The 17,376-nt window shown below is 53.7% G+C and overlaps 2 protein-coding genes across 4 annotated transcripts; one reads left to right on the forward strand and one right to left on the reverse strand.

Moving 5' to 3' along the window:
* Positions 1-5,389: 5,389 nt before the first annotated feature.
* Positions 5,390-11,135, reverse strand: ABHD15 (abhydrolase domain containing 15). Its single transcript, XM_019982375.2, has 2 exons — positions 10,102-11,135; positions 5,390-6,588 (listed from the first exon to the last, which is right to left on the reverse strand). The coding sequence occupies exons 1-2, from the start codon at positions 10,980-10,982 to the stop codon at positions 6,063-6,065; spliced, it is 1,407 nt and encodes a 468-aa protein (XP_019837934.2). The 5' UTR covers positions 10,983-11,135; the 3' UTR covers positions 5,390-6,062.
* TP53I13 (tumor protein p53 inducible protein 13) lies at positions 10,225-17,294 on the forward strand. 3 transcript variants are annotated; one of them, XM_070772789.1, is made up of 7 exons: positions 10,225-10,244; positions 13,331-13,402; positions 13,630-13,671; positions 15,701-15,829; positions 15,965-16,168; positions 16,291-16,846; positions 16,926-17,294. In XM_070772789.1, exons 3-7 carry the CDS (start codon positions 13,657-13,659, stop codon positions 17,036-17,038), a joined length of 1,017 nt encoding a protein of 338 aa, XP_070628890.1. In that variant the 5' UTR covers positions 10,225-10,244; positions 13,331-13,402; positions 13,630-13,656; the 3' UTR covers positions 17,039-17,294. The 3 variants fall into 3 exon arrangements, with proteins under 3 accessions (XP_070628890.1, XP_019837292.2, XP_019837293.2); XM_019981733.2 differs by lacking the exon at positions 10,225-10,244 and adding an exon at positions 12,917-13,151; XM_019981734.2 differs by lacking the exons at positions 10,225-10,244; positions 13,331-13,402; positions 13,630-13,671 and adding an exon at positions 15,189-15,212.
* Positions 17,295-17,376: the final 82 nt, after the last annotated feature.

The following is a 17,376-nucleotide window of genomic DNA, read 5'->3' on the forward strand; positions in this document are numbered from 1 at the left end:
AGTTTTTTTTAAGTAATTGTATTTCCATAAAATATATTTCAGTTCAATGACTGTTTATTGGATAATCACTGAATCTCAGGCACTGTGCTGGATGAGTGAGATGCGGCTAAAGATGAGCTCCCTGATGTCGGCTCTAGTCTAATTGCCTCAAATTCTGTGTACCCAGGCAGTGACGTAGCCTATTGTGTTGTGGCTGTGAGATACGATTCTAGTTTAGGTTCTAACGGTTTGATGCATGTTCTTAAGTTTTATACAAACGTATGTTGTGGTCTGTATTACTGCAGTTCCTCCCGTACACATGGACGCCCAGCTGTCTGTAGTTCTCGGACCTTGTGCAAAGAAAGCTTCTGAAGGTGGTTTCATCTGGGTTTATCTTCCCAGATTTTAAAATCACCACATTTTAGCCCTGAATGAGGCAGATCATCTAATCCAGTCCTGTTAAAATGACTTTTTTATCAGAAGGCTTGGAGGGATGGAGTTTCATGGACTGGGGCTTCTATGTTTTTTTAATTAGTAGTTTTAAGTGTCATTTTAAAAAGCATTATTGAGATTACCTACTTTATTGAATTAGAAGACTATCAGAAAAGTGGCTCTTTAAAACATAGCTTTTAAACTCCTAGAATGTTGATATTGAGCTACTTTGAGATTAATTAGCATTTACATAGGGTTTAATTTGCCTGGGTCAAACAGCCAAGATTAGTTTCCAGGTGTTCTCTCTATCATTTCCAGCATCCCACCTTGAATTTGGTTGAGCTATTAAAAGGGATTTAAAAAACAAGATTTCTGTTTATATCTCCACAGTTGGGCTGTTCAAACTGCAGTGAAAGGAGACTATCATAAAACATGTGCTTCTAACCATGTCAGCAACTCAAAACACATGTTGTTATTGACCAAATGCATCAAAGATGCTCTGAGTTAATGCATAGGGTTTAAAGCCTATCCTACCTGACTATAAAAGAAATTTGAACAGAAATAAAGAATCAGCACAGTGGTCTGCTAGCTCCACACCCCCAGGGTTTTAAGCTAGCACTGTCATCTACATCTGAGTGATGAAAAACTGCTAAACCAGGGTTTTCCTGTTGCGTGTCCCAGGCAACTAGTGACTATATTTTCAGATACTTGTTCTTACAGATAAGAGACAAGGCCGCCAAGGGGGTGCTAAGGCTATGCAAACTGCAATAAACAACTTTAGGGACACCAATCATAGATACATGTTGACTCCATCACAGAGTTGTGCAGCAGCTCTGATAACAAATTCTCCTTTTGTTAACACCCTTTACATTATGGAGTTTAAGATGAGCATTACTTATTGTCATCTCAGCCAGTGATTGACTAGGAAAAGGCAAAGTTTGGCTTGAAGAGCAGTGGTTGGGGTTCTGGTCTTTAGCCCCGTCACTACTAACTGTGAGATCTTGAAGGGCACATCCTTTCTGACATCACTTATAAGAAAAAAGCAGATGGTTTTTTGGCTAGAACAAATGAACCAATGATAACATGGTTATCAGCACGTGTGTGTGTGTGTGTGTGTGTGTGTGTACACGCGCGTGCTTGGGAAGGGAGTGGAAAGAGTTTGCTTTCAACCGGGCAACCCAGCACTCAGTCTGTGAGCCTCAAAGGTGCTGCTCTTCCAGGTCCTTCCCTACTTTGCAATAGAATTAATAACTAGAACTTCTTGGCCTTATAAGAATCGGAAAAAAGATTCTGATCTGAAAGCAGATGTCACCTCATTACAGAGGTCTTTGAACTCTGATTGTGGAATTAAATGGACTTGCAGAACGGGATCCATCTGCTTTTATTATTTCATTTTAGCCTAACAGACCTAAATTAAGGCTTTTTCATTGTCTCATTGTTTTCATGTGGAATAATTCATAACTTGCCCAAAAGTCCTATGTGTCACTGATGAAGGAGAAACTAGAATCCACATCTCCAGAAACTATTGTGGTGCTCTGTCCAACACACAAATTAGTAATTGCCCCTGGAAAATATCTCTATGTAGGTATCATTGATGATCAGGGAATTTTGAGCCTACTGGGAAATTATTAGCCCAGAGCAGGAGGACTGGTTATTGATTAAACAGAGCTGCCAGTGGTTAGTGTTAGTGGACACAAACCTAGATCTATAGAAGTGAAGCAACACCCAGCAAATAGTGTGCAGTGAGGCTCTGTTAACTCACAGGTAGGTAAGTGTGGCTCGGTACATAGACGATTTGAGACAAACAGCATGTTTGTTTCTGGAGATTTAAAAATGACATTCCATTGTTGCAGGGAGACTGCAATTTATTATTCAGAGGCAAACAAGTTGGAGAGAATTTTTTGTTTAATCACACTAGTGATAGACACTAGAACAGGATATTATTATATAGGAAGGCTGGAGGAGCTAGAGATACTTGTTTTTAAAGTGTTAATATCTTTTATTGTTTGTTTTAATGAAATTCCACTATTTCTCAGCATAGGTTCCCTCCACGATGTGTGCCAAGTGGCTGTCTAGGTTACATATTCTACCAGAGTTGTGGGACTTCCTGCTTCCTAAGGCATTCATTCCACCTCTGGGCACTCGGACACTCCCTAGGTATAACTTCTCAATCTTAACTCTGTAAAATGTGATAAATAGTGAAAACAGTTTCTTATGCCATCCTTTGTGGCTTGGCTGTAGAATCATTGATATCACTGAATCACTGGTATCATTGGCAAGTTCTGCCAAAGTGGCCAAGTATATCTGTTTATTTAAGCATGGAGAAACTTTAAAGTTCATTTCTAAAGGAAGAAACCTTGGCATTACTCAGTGTGACTGAGTGACAGAGGGTCCTGTGGTCTGGGTGGAAGATGAGTACAGAAGACTCTCCGGCTCTGGCGTGGTTTTGAGGTTGTATATAAAGCTGAAATGAGACTTCCTGTGTCAAGACCTCTTTTATAACAGCACTCAAGTCTTAGCAAGGATATCTTCTTCACACAGAGACAATGTCTTCTCAAAATGAGGATTTGGTGCTATGTTTTTTTCACATTGTCATCTCTGGCCAAGCCACCTTGGAAACCCATGTATAAATACACAAAATACTAAATCTTTAAGAGAATTAAGTTACAGCTTAAGCACAGTTTTTGATATCAAAGGTCAGAACTTAGCAGAACTCAAAGAAACTTTGAGAAGCAGTTGTGGGCTTCCTACATTCTGATCCAGTGGATGGAGACATAACTCAGTTTCCACTTCAGAGAGAATGTCTCCTTTATTGTCTCTGGGTTGTGTTTTTTCCCCCTTTACCATTTGAAGGTGTTTACAAATAATAAAGAGACCAAAAGGGGAGGCAAGCAAGTGAATGAGACCTGAGTGGGGTGCCAGACACGCTACCTGGAAAACTCCCAACTCATGGCGCTTCCTTGGGTTTTGTTTGTGTCATCGTTTTCTTGCCTCCCCAAGTTTGTAACTTGTCAGTTTGTCCAAGGGCCGTGCACTCTCTCAGAATGTGTGTCTGGGGATCTTCCATCTGGTTTCATATAATTAGCTCACAACCAAAGTGGAGCCGGTTTGGGTGAGTCCTTTATCATTAGATGAAGGGCAGAGTCACCCAAACCTGCTTGAACAGGAAGTACACTTTCTTGCCAAAAATGGGCTGAAAAGCAGTGATGTCACCAAACGGTGATGAGAAGACGGGACAGAAGTAGCTTTTTGAGAACGGCTTTGAGTACATTTGGCACAAGGGGCATGGAGGAGAATTGGGGTTTAGGTCATTAGAGCTGTGGATCCAAGGCAATCAGTGGAACTGGATTGGGCTGTTCTGAAAGCTTGGCTCTGGAGAGGGAAAGGCTAGTAGTAGTGTCAGAAAAGAGGGAACTAACCAAAAAAACACCTCAGATGTGAGGTTCATACTTTTATCACTTAAAGGAGACATAAATATATATATATATATCTTCCTCTACCCCCACCCCACAAGCTTGCTTTCCTGTAAAAGGTGAACCATGATTTCTCCAAAAGCTATTATGTTAAAGGACTAGAGTCTCAAGGTATCTGGCCTAGAGAAACAATCCAGATTTTAGCCCTTAGGGGCCATTTAATCCTGGGGGTGCAGGTGGCGGGGGGTGTTTAAAAAACCACTGTTTGGTTTACAGTGAGTTCTGAACTATCATAGGGTCCTGAATATGGGAGCGCCAGAGCTAATAAACGGAAATCTCCACTGTACCAGATGCTGGGGGAGAGGGTGGCCAGATGTCAGTAGTTCTTCACCAAGCCTTATACCAAGGTGGTTAGCCAGAAGTACAATGGCTTATTTGGGGTTCCCTTCCTTATTATTGGAGAAGGCAATGGCACCCCACTCCAGCACTCTTGCCTGGAAAATCCCATGGACGGAGGAGCCTGGTATTATTTCTCCTGCTCAGAAACAGTGAGAGAATGTTAGCTGAAGAACGTGGAGGAAGAGGAACCAGCAGTGGGGAAGGAGGGGGGGGGAATCTTTTCATGACAGGATAAAGTGCCTTAGACAATTGAGTGTTGTCTGCCTTCCGGTTCAGATTCTTAGATTAGTTTATAGAGTTTCTTCTTATTTGATCTAGAAGAACAAGAATGGGCGAAGATTATCCAAATCTAACATCATGGCCCTAGGAATTCCTCATACCAAGCCTTAGGACATGGTAATCGTCTCTCCTCCTTAAAACTGCTTTCCTGTTGGTGAGGCCAGGATGGAGCTGCTTGTCGAAACAGGTGCTTTCTTTTCTTGATGACCAATTAAAACTTCTGGGTAAAGCTTTCTTTTTTGGGGGGAGGGGACAGACTGGATGTCCTACTGTATTGCTTAATGGCCTAACCCAAACCAAGTTGTGTGGGTCAATCCATACAATACCTTATTTTACTCTAATCTTCAGCATTAGTCCTCAAAACACCGAGGTTATCAGTCAGTAAGTGGCCAGATCCAGGGGAAGCTTTCTCTTCATCTACACGGATGGATAGCCTTTTGAATAATTGAGCAGAAAAGGCGTGATAATGTGAAATATTCATAAATCACTGAGTCAGCTCCAGTCAATCTCTTGGAACTACTGTTTTCTCTAGTACCAGATGTCTCTCTAGGCTCTGAAGAGGGAAAGGCTAGCAGCAGTGTCAGAAAAGAGGGCAACTAACCAAAAAAAACCCACCTAAGATATGAGGTTTGTACTTTTACCACTTAGAGAAAGCTCACATCTCTAGAGAAAAACACCTCTCGCTGGAGCTCTCTGGAGTAATCCCCCAAAATGGTACTGGAAGGAGCACCTAGAATGTCTGAAAGCCTGGCTCCTTGAGCCATGGTCAAGCACACCCTGCGATGATTTCCTATTCTTAATCACTCCTGGAATCTCTCCAGTGAGTTTGGAGGTCCTAGGCTGAAGCCCCAGATCAGCCCCCCACGCCCAATCAAGACTTGCAGAACTCATCCAAACACTGGACCTTCGTGTTCCAGACGCAGGTGTTCACGTTCTCTGCCTTGTCGCCCTCCCCAACCCAGTCTCAGCACAGCACTGGCCTCCTCGGGCCTTTTTCACTGACACAGCCACACGGCTCTGTGAGCCGCTTCCACAGCTGTCACCACGTGAAGTCAGCGGAGCGCCACAGCCGCAGAAAAAAAAACAAAACGAGGGAAGTGGGACCAAGACACAAACATCCTGTCTGTCCCCACTACCTCAAGTGGCTCCAGCTTGAGAAGCTGTGGGGCACAGACCTACCAATGGCTCACAAAAACGCATCTTCTCTGTGTCATTGCTAGTAAACTAGCATTTTCTCTAAAGTCCAGGAACTTAAATGGTGCTATTCTTTGGCTTATGAAGTCAATGACAGGGGACAGTGACGGGCAATGCCCCGCTGCTGAGCCAGGATGAGTTGGCATGTGCAGAGCAAGGTCTGGGCAGGAGTTCTCCCCAGGGGTCAGTGAACGCCAGCTTCCGGGGGGTTCCATCTCTTTCCACAGACCAGTTTAATAGAGGGGCTGGACCAGGGGCAAAGGGCTGCAGTGGCCTGGCCGCGTTCTGTCCTAATTGCCTGGTAAGGACTCAGCCATGCGCAGTTCTGTTCTTCCTTGTGAGGCTAGGGCCTTCTCAGGTCAGGTCTCACCGCGTATAGGATCTCTTCCAGCTAAAGATCTCCTCCAGACTGGAAGAGGGGGAGACCTCCCGCTTCGGCAGGGTTCCCCAACGACGCCGGCCCGCAAGGAAGGAAGCTCGGCGCCTGCTCAGCCCTTTCATCCTCTCTTCCGTCCGGAAGAAGTCAGTCAAGGCCCGGAAGTACTCCAAGGTGACCTCATGGCTCCAGGCTGGCAAGGGCTCCTGGCGCAGGAAGCCGCAGTGGCCCCCGTGGCGGCTGAGCAGAAGGAAGAAGTAGGGGTTGCTGTGAAAGAGTTCAGTTGGCAGAAAGTGGTTTGGGGGCCCGCACACGGGGTCGTCGGCACTGCAGATGCACAGCACAGGTACCGCTGCCTCATCCACATCCCGGAGGGGGTCGTTGTGGTCCCAGTAGGTGTCCCAGCTGATGGGGAAGCTCTTGGTGTGGCAGAAGAGAGTCTCCTCAAACTCCCGCAGGGAGCGGCTCCTGAACAGTTTGCCGGTATCCACTGTGTCCTCCAGGGCCGTGGCGTACCTGGCAGCAAGAAGTTGGAGGAGGAAGGAAGGAAAGAGAAAATAAATTGACAGCACATGTTACAGAGTGGCTGCCCACAGGCCAGTGTCTGACCACGGAGGCTTTCTTTGGCCTTACGCTTACTCCTTGGAAGGAAAGTTATGATCAACCTAGATAGCATATTCAAAAGCAGAGACATTATTTTGCCAACAAAGGTTCGTCTAGTCAAGGCTATGGTTTTTCCTGTGGTCATGTATGGATGTGAGAGTTGGACTGTGAAGAAGGCTGAGTGCCGAAGAATTGATGCTTTTGAACTGGGGTGTTGGAAAAGACTCTTTAGAGTCCCTTGGACTGCAAGGAGATCCAACCAGTCCATTCTGAAGGAGATCAGCCCTGGGATTTCTTTGGAGGGAATGATGCTGAAGCTGAAACTCCAGTACTTTGACCACCTCATGCGAAGAGTTGACTCACTGGAAAAGACTCTGATGCTGGGAGGGATTGGGGGCAGGAGGAGAAGGGGACGACAGAGGATGAGATGGCTGGATGGCATCACTGACTCGATGGACGTGAGTCTGAGTGAACTCCGGGAGTTGGTGACGGACAGGGAGGCCTGGCGTGCTGGGATTCATGGGGTCGCAAAGAGTCGGACACGACTGAGCGACTGATCTGATCTGATAGTGTGTTTAAAAACTTCCACATTGTTGCCATCATTTAAAACCAGGAGGTTTGGGAATTCCCTGGCAGTCCCGTGCTTAAAACTGCTGTGGGCCTGGTTTGATCCCTAGTCAGGGAACTAAGGTACCACAAGCCGCATGGCGTGGCTAAAAATAATAAAATCAGGATAATTCACATAAAATGCAGCTAGCTGGCTTCTCAAAGGAAATGAGGAGGTCTGACAACATGGGCTGGCATGGCAACAATCAGGGTATTTCCGCCCTCCTTCCTGTATTACAGTTTCTATGAGGATGGTCATTCATGGCATCACCTCCTCAGCCCTGGGGCAGCATTTGACTTTACAGCTGTGACAACTGTCCCCCTGACCTCAACTTCTGACCCCTGTAGGGAACTTGCTACAAACTGTCACCTCCTGTACTCCTCTTAGAACCCACTGGCTCAGACTATCCAAACCAGCAAGTGACACCCCCATCATTAACATTTTAAGTTGTATTGGTTTGCTTGCTTTTTTAAAAATATATTTATTTATTTATTTTTAGCTGTGCTGGGTCTTTGTTGCGGCACGGCCTTTTCTCTAGTGGTGGCGAGCCTAGTTGCAGTGCACAAGGTTCTCATTGCGGTGGCTGCTCTTGTGGAGCATGGGCTCTCACTACGTGGGCTCAGTCGTTGCGGCTCCCGGGCATTAAAGCATAGGCTCAGTAGTTGTGATGTAACCGGCTTAGCTGTTCCACGACATGTGGGATCTTCCGGGACCAGAGATTGAATCCATGTCTCCTGCATTGGCAGGCAGATTCTTTACCACTGAGCCACCAGGGAAGCCCAGTTTGGTTGTTTTTTAAAAGATAATATGCTGTCCGGATGATGACGAATGTGACCTTGATCAGTGGGGCAAGTATTTCTAGAGAGGGCTGAGTGGCGGAGGAAGTAACTGAGAGTGTAATAATTAATTTACGGGGTGAGTTCCCAAATGGGAGCCTGAGAGTAACTGCTCTGGAAAAGAGGGATATATTGGCTGTTTCCACCTCCCTGGGGAGAGCCTGGCACCCTGACCAGGAGGCCAGGATGGGTAGTTCAGTACTTAGTTTGGGTTAATTCAGCCTTAGCCAGCTGAATTTGGATAGGTGCCTCCTGCAAACAGTCAAAGAGGCTTGCCCCAAGTGGGCAATCCCCAAATTCCATGGGCAGGGCAGTTCCTAAAGGCCCAGTTTTTCTTTTCACTTCCCCCACTGTATCCTCCAGCTGGTACCTGGGGTCAGCAGCACTGATGGTGGTCATTTGTGGAAGGAAACTGACAATTAGGCCATGTGAGAGCACCTTGCCCGTGGACTGTTCCAGTGGCTTTGGGTTGCCATGGTAGCATGTGGGCTGCTGTTGAGCTCAGGGTTTGGGAGGCAAAATGGAGCAAGAAAAGAAAGAAAAATCACAATTGCCACCACGTATTGGTGCCAGGCCCCGTACTTTGTTTATCTTACTTCATGCCACCTTGTGAGGTTCGATTCAGTTCAGTTCAGTTGCTCAGTCATGTCCAACTCTTTGCGACCCCATGAATCGCAGCACGCCAGGCCTCCCTGTCCATCACCAACTCCCGGAGTTCACTCAGACTCACATCCATCGAGTCAGTGATGCCATCCAGCCATCTCATCCTCTGTCGTCCCCTTCTCCTCCTGCCCCCAATCCCTCCCAGCATCAGGGTCTTTTCCAATGAGTCAACTCTTCGCATGAGGTGGCCAAAATACTGGAGTTTCAGCTTTAGTATCATTCCTTCTAAAGAAATCCCAGAGGGGATCTCCTTCAGAATGGACTGGTTGGATCTCCTTGCAGTCCAAGGGACTCTCAAGAGTCATCTCCAACACCACAGTTCAAAAGCATCAATTCTTCGGCGCTCAGCCTTCTTCACAGTCCAACTCTCACATCCATACATGACCACAGGAAAAACCATAGCCTCGACTAGACGGACCTTTGTTGGCAAAGTAATGTCTCTGCTTTTGAATATGCTATCTAGGTTGGTCATAACTTTCCTTCCAAGGAGTAAGCGTCTTTTAATTTCATGGCTGCAGTCACCATCTGCGGTGATTAGTAACTCCCTTTAACTGAAGACGAAAGTGAGGCTCATAGGGATTAGCTAGACATGATGGCAACACTGTGGTGGGGCAGAAAGACCTGGGATGTGGGGTCAGACCCATTTGGGTTCAAATCCTGAATTTCCAGCAACTTAGCTAACCCCTTCATCCCCTAGGAAAGCAACAGTGTAAGCCGAGGCCTGGTTATTTGCTGTGGGACTGTCACCCAGGCCTTTTCAGTGGAAGAGTCTCCCTGTCACCCTGGTGGTAGATTCTTTTCTTTTTGGAGATTTAAAGAAATATGTTTAAACATTCTTAAAATTTTTGCATTAAATATTGAGTACATACCTAGGAATATGCAAAACACTTGTCAGGTCTAAGGAATTTCAATAAATCAAATAACCACCAAATTTCTGATTTCTGTCATCTCCAGGCTCAGAGACTATAAGGAAACTTTCTGGACAATCAGTCACAATTGCTTCCAGAGCCCTCTTTGCTGATTTGACTAGGCGATGTGCAGCATCAGGTGCTTAGGTTGCTAGGATGAAATGCAGCTGAGGTGAGGCCAGGGGGCCCCCTGGGTTGGAGTCCCCGCTCCAGCTAATGATGCTGACTCAGTCGGTCCGTGGCTTTTAAATTTGCTTCTCTGATTCTGTCTAGATTAGAGGGTTTGGACGCTTCAGAAACTGTGTGGAGAACTCTGCCCAAATTGCTCTACACATGTTTGATTCAGTACCAGGCAGAACTGTTTCCCAGCCCCAAACCCCTACCCACCGCGTCTGCGGCCCCCATTACCCACCTGCTGAGGGCGATCTTCTGGTGAAGCAGAAAGCCCCGCTCATAGGGCCAGGGCAGGCCGGCCTCAAACCACTCGCGGCAGCGTAGCACGGGCGAGATGCAGGCGGCTCCGGTCATGTAGCTGGAGGAGCCACACTCGCCCAGGTAGGACAGCAGCAGCGCCGAGCCCGAGCCCTCGCTCACCGCGAACAGCGGGGCCGCGGGGTGTCGGAAGCGGATGTAAGTGATGGCCTCTTTGAGGTCGGATGGGTCCCCAAAGGGCTGCAGCCGGGGGCTGACCAGTGGGCAGCCGTGGTGGCCGCGCCGGTGGAAGATCACCGGGTAGTAGCCGCGCTCCAGGGCCAGCAGGCAGAGGCCGAGCACGTTGCGGGTGAGGCGCCCCCAGGCATTGGGGATCACCAGCAGTACCGCCGGGAGGCCCCCGGCGTTGGTGGCCCGGCGGCCCCGGGCGCCAGGTCCCACCACCCAGTCCAGGGCCACCAGCCCGTCATCTGCCAACTGCAGGTACTCCCGGGCCAGCTCGGACCCCGGCCCCACCGGCAGCACGAAGTGGCAGAGGGTCTGCAGGTGGGGCCCGGACAGCCAGGGGCGCGGGCCCGGCTCCAGCGCGGCCGAGCGTCGCAGAGCGCGCAGCAGGCACTGGGCCAGCGCCGACGGCTTACAGATGAGGCTGCAGCCTCCGGGCAGCGGCTCCCGCCCGTCGCTGAACTGACCCGCGGGGCCTCCGCCGTCCACCTCCTCCCCGTGATCTTCTCCCCGCGCCCCCGGCAGGGTCCTCGCTCCGACGGCGCGCCTGCCGGGCCGCCGCAGCCTCAGGACGAGCAGGCAGAGCAGGGCGAGCGCAGCCAGAAGCAGGGCAAGGGCGGCGCCCCACGGTGGCATGGCGAGGCCGGAGAGCCCCCGGCGGGCGGTCGCGGCGGGGACGCCCCTCGGCTTGCTCCCCGCTCTGCCCGCGGCTCCGCCCGGCCGCGGCGGCCGCCCAGGGCCCTCCCGCGGGGCAGGGAGAGGGTGCGCTCGGGATTGGCCGCGGCCCCGCAGAGGCAGCCAGTTCGCGCCCGGCTCCCCTCACCCGCCCCCCCACTCCCGCCCCCCGGCCCTTTGTACAGCGATTGCGACAGGCAGGAGCAGAGGGTGAAAGGAGCGGAGGCCACGGAGAGGCAGCGAGGACGCGCCGGCGAGGCGGAAGGGAGTGGGGAAGGCGAGCCGAGGAGCGGAGTGTGGGCGGCGGAGGAGTGGGGGCAGACGGGAGTGAGCCTCAGGATCCTCTGCCCCCACCCCTCCGCCCCGCGTGGTGTGTGGCTCCCGGGGAGCCCCTGCGTCACTGCCCTCTCAGGGGCCGCTGCCGAGAAGCAGCAAAAAGGAGAAGCGAATGAACCGCAGCTCCCGGCGCGGACTCCGGGCTCCCGCGGGGCGGCGCGGCGCGGCTGCAGCGGGAACCATCACCCGCACCTCTGTCGTCCGGACCGGTGGTCCTCTCCGACCTCGATGTCGGTCTCCGCCCCGCCGGCACCCGCAACTGCGCAATAACTCCTGCCGGGAGAGGGTCCGGCTCAGGGCCAGCGAGGGCCAGGGCAGGCGTTCCGCCCCGACAGCGGGCTTGCAGCGGGAGCTCAGAAGGCCAGGGACCTCTCGTTCCTTTGCCTGCATTAGAGCGCCCTGCCGACGCCCCCGCGAGCACGGGGTTGCCCTGGATCCTGGCTGCAGGGAGAGGGAACCCTCAACACCGCTCCCCAGGAAGGACTTCCCCAAAAGAAACAGCCCCTGAGCCGGAGGGAAAGATGCATTCGGGTGCCTTTGGAGGGAGGTGCCTGTCACCCCGCGAGCGGGCCGTGGCGGGGGATGGATTGAGTCTCTTCATCAGCTCAATCTCTGGAGCGCGGGGGGCGGGTAAGAAATACCCCTTGCAAGTCACAAGGGGTGGGGGCGGTGGATGTGGGAGACGCTCTTGTTCGATTTCAAAGTTTCAGGCTGGACATTACAGCTCTCACTCTCCACCCACTTTCCCGTCTTCCCTCAAAATCTCGAACTGGGCCAAGGAGATGGGCGCCCCGCTGCGGGGAATGTCTGGCCCGAGCACCCTGCTGGGGGAGAGGCCTGTGACTCCACCTCACGAGGTGGCCAAAGTCTCCTCGGGCACCGGCGGGTCGCCGTTGGGCTTATCACGAAAGCGGAGGCGGACGTGGACAACAAAGCAGCCCCCAGCCCGGCTGCAGCTTCCCGAGACTTCCAGGCCTGGGAGCGTGGAGGCCCGAGACCCTCTGAGACTCCTCCGGATTCGGGCGCTATTTGCGAGGGGAGCAGTGGGGACCCTCTCCTTTCCGTAGCTTGTTATTTCAGGATTCTGCCCCTCTTCCAGAGGCAGTCATAATGATGAATCTGAAGCGGGTTTGCCGAAGGAGCGGACTCGTCTCCTTTCCTGAGCCACATAGTTCACAGGAGTCCCATTTCCCGCCCTCCTTCACGCTCCACGATCCCACCCAGGAGCTGCAGCTGCGCCCTGCAGGCCGCGGAGACCCGCTGGGACCAGTTTCGTGGGGAGGGAGGTGGTCCCGCCTGTCTCGCTGCGCAGTGAGCTGAGGACCGGCTTCCAGATGACTTTTCCGGCTTGGGCTGGCGGACGCGTGCGCGCGCGGCCCGGGCTGTGGGCGGGCCCAGGGGCGGGGCAGGGACCCGGCGAGAGCCGCCCGGAGCCGTGGGGGCGGGGCGGGGCGAGGCCGGGGGCGGGGCGAGGCCGGGGGCGGGGCGAGGCCGGGGGCGGGGGCGAGGCCGGGGGCGGGGCGAGGCCGGGGGCGGGGCGAGGCCGGGGGCGCGCGAGCCCGGGGAGTCGAGGCGCGCGGTCTGGGGTCGGGCCAGACCCGCGCGCGCGAGCCCAGGGTCTACGTGGGCACGCGGGCGGCGTGGGTGCGCGGGGGCAGGCCCAGGCGGCAAGCGGTCCCTTGTTGGCTGGACGGGCGGCAGGCCGGCCTGGGGCGGGCCGGGATGGCGCCTCCTCCGCCGCCGCCCCAGCTGTTGCTCCTGGCCGCCCTGGCGGGACTCCTGGGTCCCCGTGAGGTAAGGCGACCCGCTGCCGAGAAGCTTTCGGCCCGGGGTCTCCAAGTGCTTTGCCAGAAGGAGGGGCGTGCCGAGAGGGGAACTCGGAGTTCTCCCTTGGAGTGCTGGGCCTGGGAGGGAGAGGGCAGAGCCCTCTCCGAGGCCAAACAACCCAGCTTTTCTGCGCCTTGAACCCACAGGTGGTGGCTGAACCGGCGGCGGAGGAGGCGGGAGCCCGTTGTCCCGAGGGCCTGTGGCCTCTGCCCCCACAGGTGGGAGCCTGGAGGGCGGTGGGAGAGAGGAGCGTGAAGGGGTAGCGCAGTCCCGCCCTGGCCTCGCGGTGCCCTCCACAGCCATCCTCTGAGCACCTTGTTCCTTTGGCCCTCGTCACCAGCGTCACCATCCCAACGTGACAGCACGGGCCTGCTGTCGTGTCCCACCCCCATCCCCCCAGCGGAGTCCCCCGGGGCCTCTCAGTTCTCTTGTCTCCCTGGTACAGGTGTCACCAAGAGTGACCTACACACGGATGCGGCCACAGCAGGTGAGTACAAGCAGGAGGCATCCTCGGGGTCTGTCCTGGAAACAGCCAGCTCCCTGCAGGCTCCACCTCTTCTGCTCACTAGCTCCATTCTTTACTGCTCCCCACTCCAGGAGGAGACCTTAGTGCTCTTAGTCCTAGGACAGTGAGCTTAGGCCTCTGTCTTCTGCAGCGAGGTGTCAGGAATGCTATGAGTAGCTAGCTGTGTGGGCAGGAGGCTGCAAGGGGGTTGAGAGTCCTAGGAGAAAACAACCTGTGCTCTAGCTCTGCTGTGTGACTTTGGAAGTCTCTGACTTATCTGGGCCCTGCTTTCCTGTGAGAGAGGTTCTTAGTGGTTATTATGGGCTTCCCAGGTGGCACTGGTGGTAAAGAATCCACCTGTCAATGCAGGATATGCAAGAGAGTTGGGTTCAATCCCTGTGTCAGGAAGATCCATGGAGTAGGAAATGGTAATCCACTCCAGTATTCTTCCCTGGAGAATTCCATGGACAGAGGAGCCTGGCAGGCTACAGCCCAGGGGGGTCACAGCTGCGCACACAGGCTCCCCTTGAGGAGTAAACAAATTGCGTGGGATAGCACTTTGGAAAACAGGAAGCTGTAAGGAGTGTGTGAGTGTGTAATGGGCTTCCCTGGTGGCTCAGTGGTAAGGAACCCGCCTGTAATGCAGGAGATGTGGGTTCGATCCCTGGGCTGGGAAGATCCCCTGGGGAAGGAAATGGCAACCCACTCTAGTATTCTTGCCTGGGAAATCCCACGAACAGAGGAGTCTGGTGGGCTATCGTCCATGGGGTCAAAAAGAGTCAGACACGACTTAGCAAGTAAACAGCAACAAGGAGTGTGTGTATGTCAGGTTACCGACCACACCTTGGGTTCTCCTTGTGTGCCTGTGTGTTTCACTGCCAGTGGTTGGATAGCTTCTCTGTCCTTTTGGTTTTCCTTTTGAAATACCTGTTTTTGATCCTTGTAATATCTCCAAGCCAGAAGAGCTCATGCCACCTATCCGTTTCCTTTCCCCAAACAGCCCTTTTCATTGCAAACTGTTCAGAAACCAGTGGCTCCTCATTTCCCACCTTATCGTGGCCCCACCCCCCTGTCTGGTTTTTCTGGCTTTACCTGGTTCAGTAAGCGTCGTGTAACCTCTCCACAGCTTTGGTTCCCCTTCAGTCATGTTGGTCTGCTCACCACCCATGAGTGTGAGGCTCCTTCCCCTCTATACCTGGCCTGACCTGACTTGAAGGGGGGCAGCTCCCTGCCCTCCTGCCATCCATCCCTACCCTTCTTTAAGGCCCAGGGCAGGAGTCAGCTCTCCCTTGAGACCTTGCCTGAGCACATTAGCCCTTATTTATTCATCACCTTCTCCAAATTTGTGTAATGCTTGAAATCGTCTCATAATTTAACTGCTAATCACTTTGAGCTTTATTAGTTTGCTCGTTCATTTGCATTAGTCCTGTTTCCCTGAGTTTCCTTTGTATTCCCTGCAAGCGGAGCCCAGGAGTTCTCTTTTGGCATCTCCTACAGCCTCCGGCACAAATGACGAGCATCAGGTCAGCTCAATCAAAGAATGATTCATAACTGAAGTGTTTCCATCCTGAGATTGTGCACCTGCTGCCTGTGTGCCCTGTATTCGGATGCTTTGGGGAGACTGAATATATATATAGATGGGTCAATACGTAGAAGGCCTGGTCTCTCTTTGTGGGGGTGGTTACAGCCTAGGTGGGGACCTGTAGAGCCAGGTGCAGAGGAACATAGCTAAAGAGGGTGGTCTGAGTCTGGCAGGGTTAACCACGCATGTTGTCGTGGAAGCTATGACCTTTGAGGGGTGGCACTGCTTGGAGAGGAGGGATGAAAGGAATGCTCAGAGGCAAGTATCACACCAGTATCCAGGGCTCTTGATCCTTTCCTGAGCCCAGAAGGTGGGAGGGTCATCTGGTCATCCTGGGAGTCCCTTGAAGTTGGCTCCCCAGGATGGGAGAACTTGGAACTCTCAGGAGGGACCTGGGCCCGGCTTGACGTCTTCATGCCTTTCCTACAGTCTGAGGACGTCAGCTTCCTCTACCACCCCTGTGCCCACCCCTGGCTGAAGCTCCAGCTTGCCCTTCTTGCCCACACTTGTGTGGCCCAGCCCTCACTGGCCCCTGATTCCAGCCTCACCCAGGATCGGGTAAGTGCTTGCTGAAAGGTGATTGGTACCAGTGGAGGCTGCAGCGCTGTGGGCAGGGCAAGGGGAATTCAGGGCCTCTGCTTGCTTGCTCCCCAGCTTCGACTTAGCTGTAACAGTTCTCTCTTCCTTTCGTAGCCCCTCGTACTGGCCGCATGGGGCTTAGCGCTGGAGATGGCGTGGGTGGAGCCGGCCCGGGCTGCCCACTGGCTGAAGAGGAGGCAGTGGCGGAAGCAGAGGAGAGAGAAAGCTGGGTTCCGTTCTGACACTGTTCCTGGGCCCCCTTCCTTGGTGCCCATGCTGGGCAGAGGGAGGCTGTGCAGTCAGCGAGGGTGTGTGCAGGTGAGGGGTGCTGGCCAGGCATGGCGGTCATGGGGTTGCTGGCTCAGGGTGGTGGTGCCATTGGGTGCCATTGGCCTGCATCTGGGCAGGGAGGGGGTGACTGCTGTCTCTTCTCCTCTTAGGCCCCGGCTTTGGCCTTTACTCTGTGGAGCTGGCGGCCACCCGGCATGGAGGTGGCATCTAGTGGACATGGGCAGCTCTTTCCTAGTGGTGCCAGGAGACGTGGGCTGCGGGCTGCCCTTGGTCTCCAGCCCACACCCTCAGCCCCGAGGTTCCCCTCTGTTTCCCCAGGGAGCTTGGAGGCCAAACAGCCCATGTTGGGATCTCAGGGTGAAGGCAATAATGCCGGGTCTGTGTCCACTGGCCCACTGCTGCCTGAGGGACCAGGAAGCAATGTCAGCTCCAGGCTGGAGGTTCAGCTGCCCAAAGGGCAGAACAGTCCTGGGGGCTGTGCCTGTCTGGGTCAGGCTTCCCCGGCCCCTCGGGCGGCAGGGCCACCGAGGGCCGCCCGCGGCCCTACCCCGCGCACAGAGGAGGCCGCCTGGGCGGCCATGGCCCTGACTTTCCTGTTGGTGCTGCTCACGCTGGCCACGCTCTGCACTCGGCTGCACCGAAACTTCCGACGCGGGGAGAGCATCTACTGGGAGCCCACGGTGGACAGCCGGGACACCGTGGCTGGTGAGACATGGCCCTCCTCACCCCCAGCCCCGCCCCCAGGGCTCTTCCCGGCCCTTGACCGCTCCCCCTCCTGCCCTAGCTGTGCTGAAGCGGAGGCTGCTCATGCCCCCTCGCCGGGTCAAGCGCTCCCGCCGGAGACCCCTCCTCCCGCCCACGCCGGACAGCGGCCCGGACGGGGACAGCTCCGAGTGACCTGCACCAGCCCTGCCGCTGTGGCAGGTTCGGCTCCTCCCCCCGCCGGAGGCCGCAACCTCCGCCACGTGGCCCGCGCGCGGGGCGGCCCCCTGGCGGCCGGAGGGAGCAGTCACGCCCGAGCGCGGCAGATTGGCTGATCCTTAGTGTGTGGTTTGCTGGGAGGAATGGGGTTGGGCAGAGGGAGAAGAGAGAAAGGAGCAGTTTCAAACTTCCGTTGCAAAAACTCCGTTTTTATTAAATTATTTTAGTAGAGGCTGGAGTTGAGCTTGTGCATCTGCCACACAGACTGACTCACTCCCGCCGGGGACACTGTCCTAGGTCACGTAGGTCGTGTT

The sequence above is a fragment of the Bos indicus genome, chromosome 19, assembly GCF_029378745.1.
Source record: "Bos indicus isolate NIAB-ARS_2022 breed Sahiwal x Tharparkar chromosome 19, NIAB-ARS_B.indTharparkar_mat_pri_1.0, whole genome shotgun sequence".
In the NCBI taxonomy this organism is placed as follows: Eukaryota; Metazoa; Chordata; class Mammalia; order Artiodactyla; family Bovidae; genus Bos; species Bos indicus.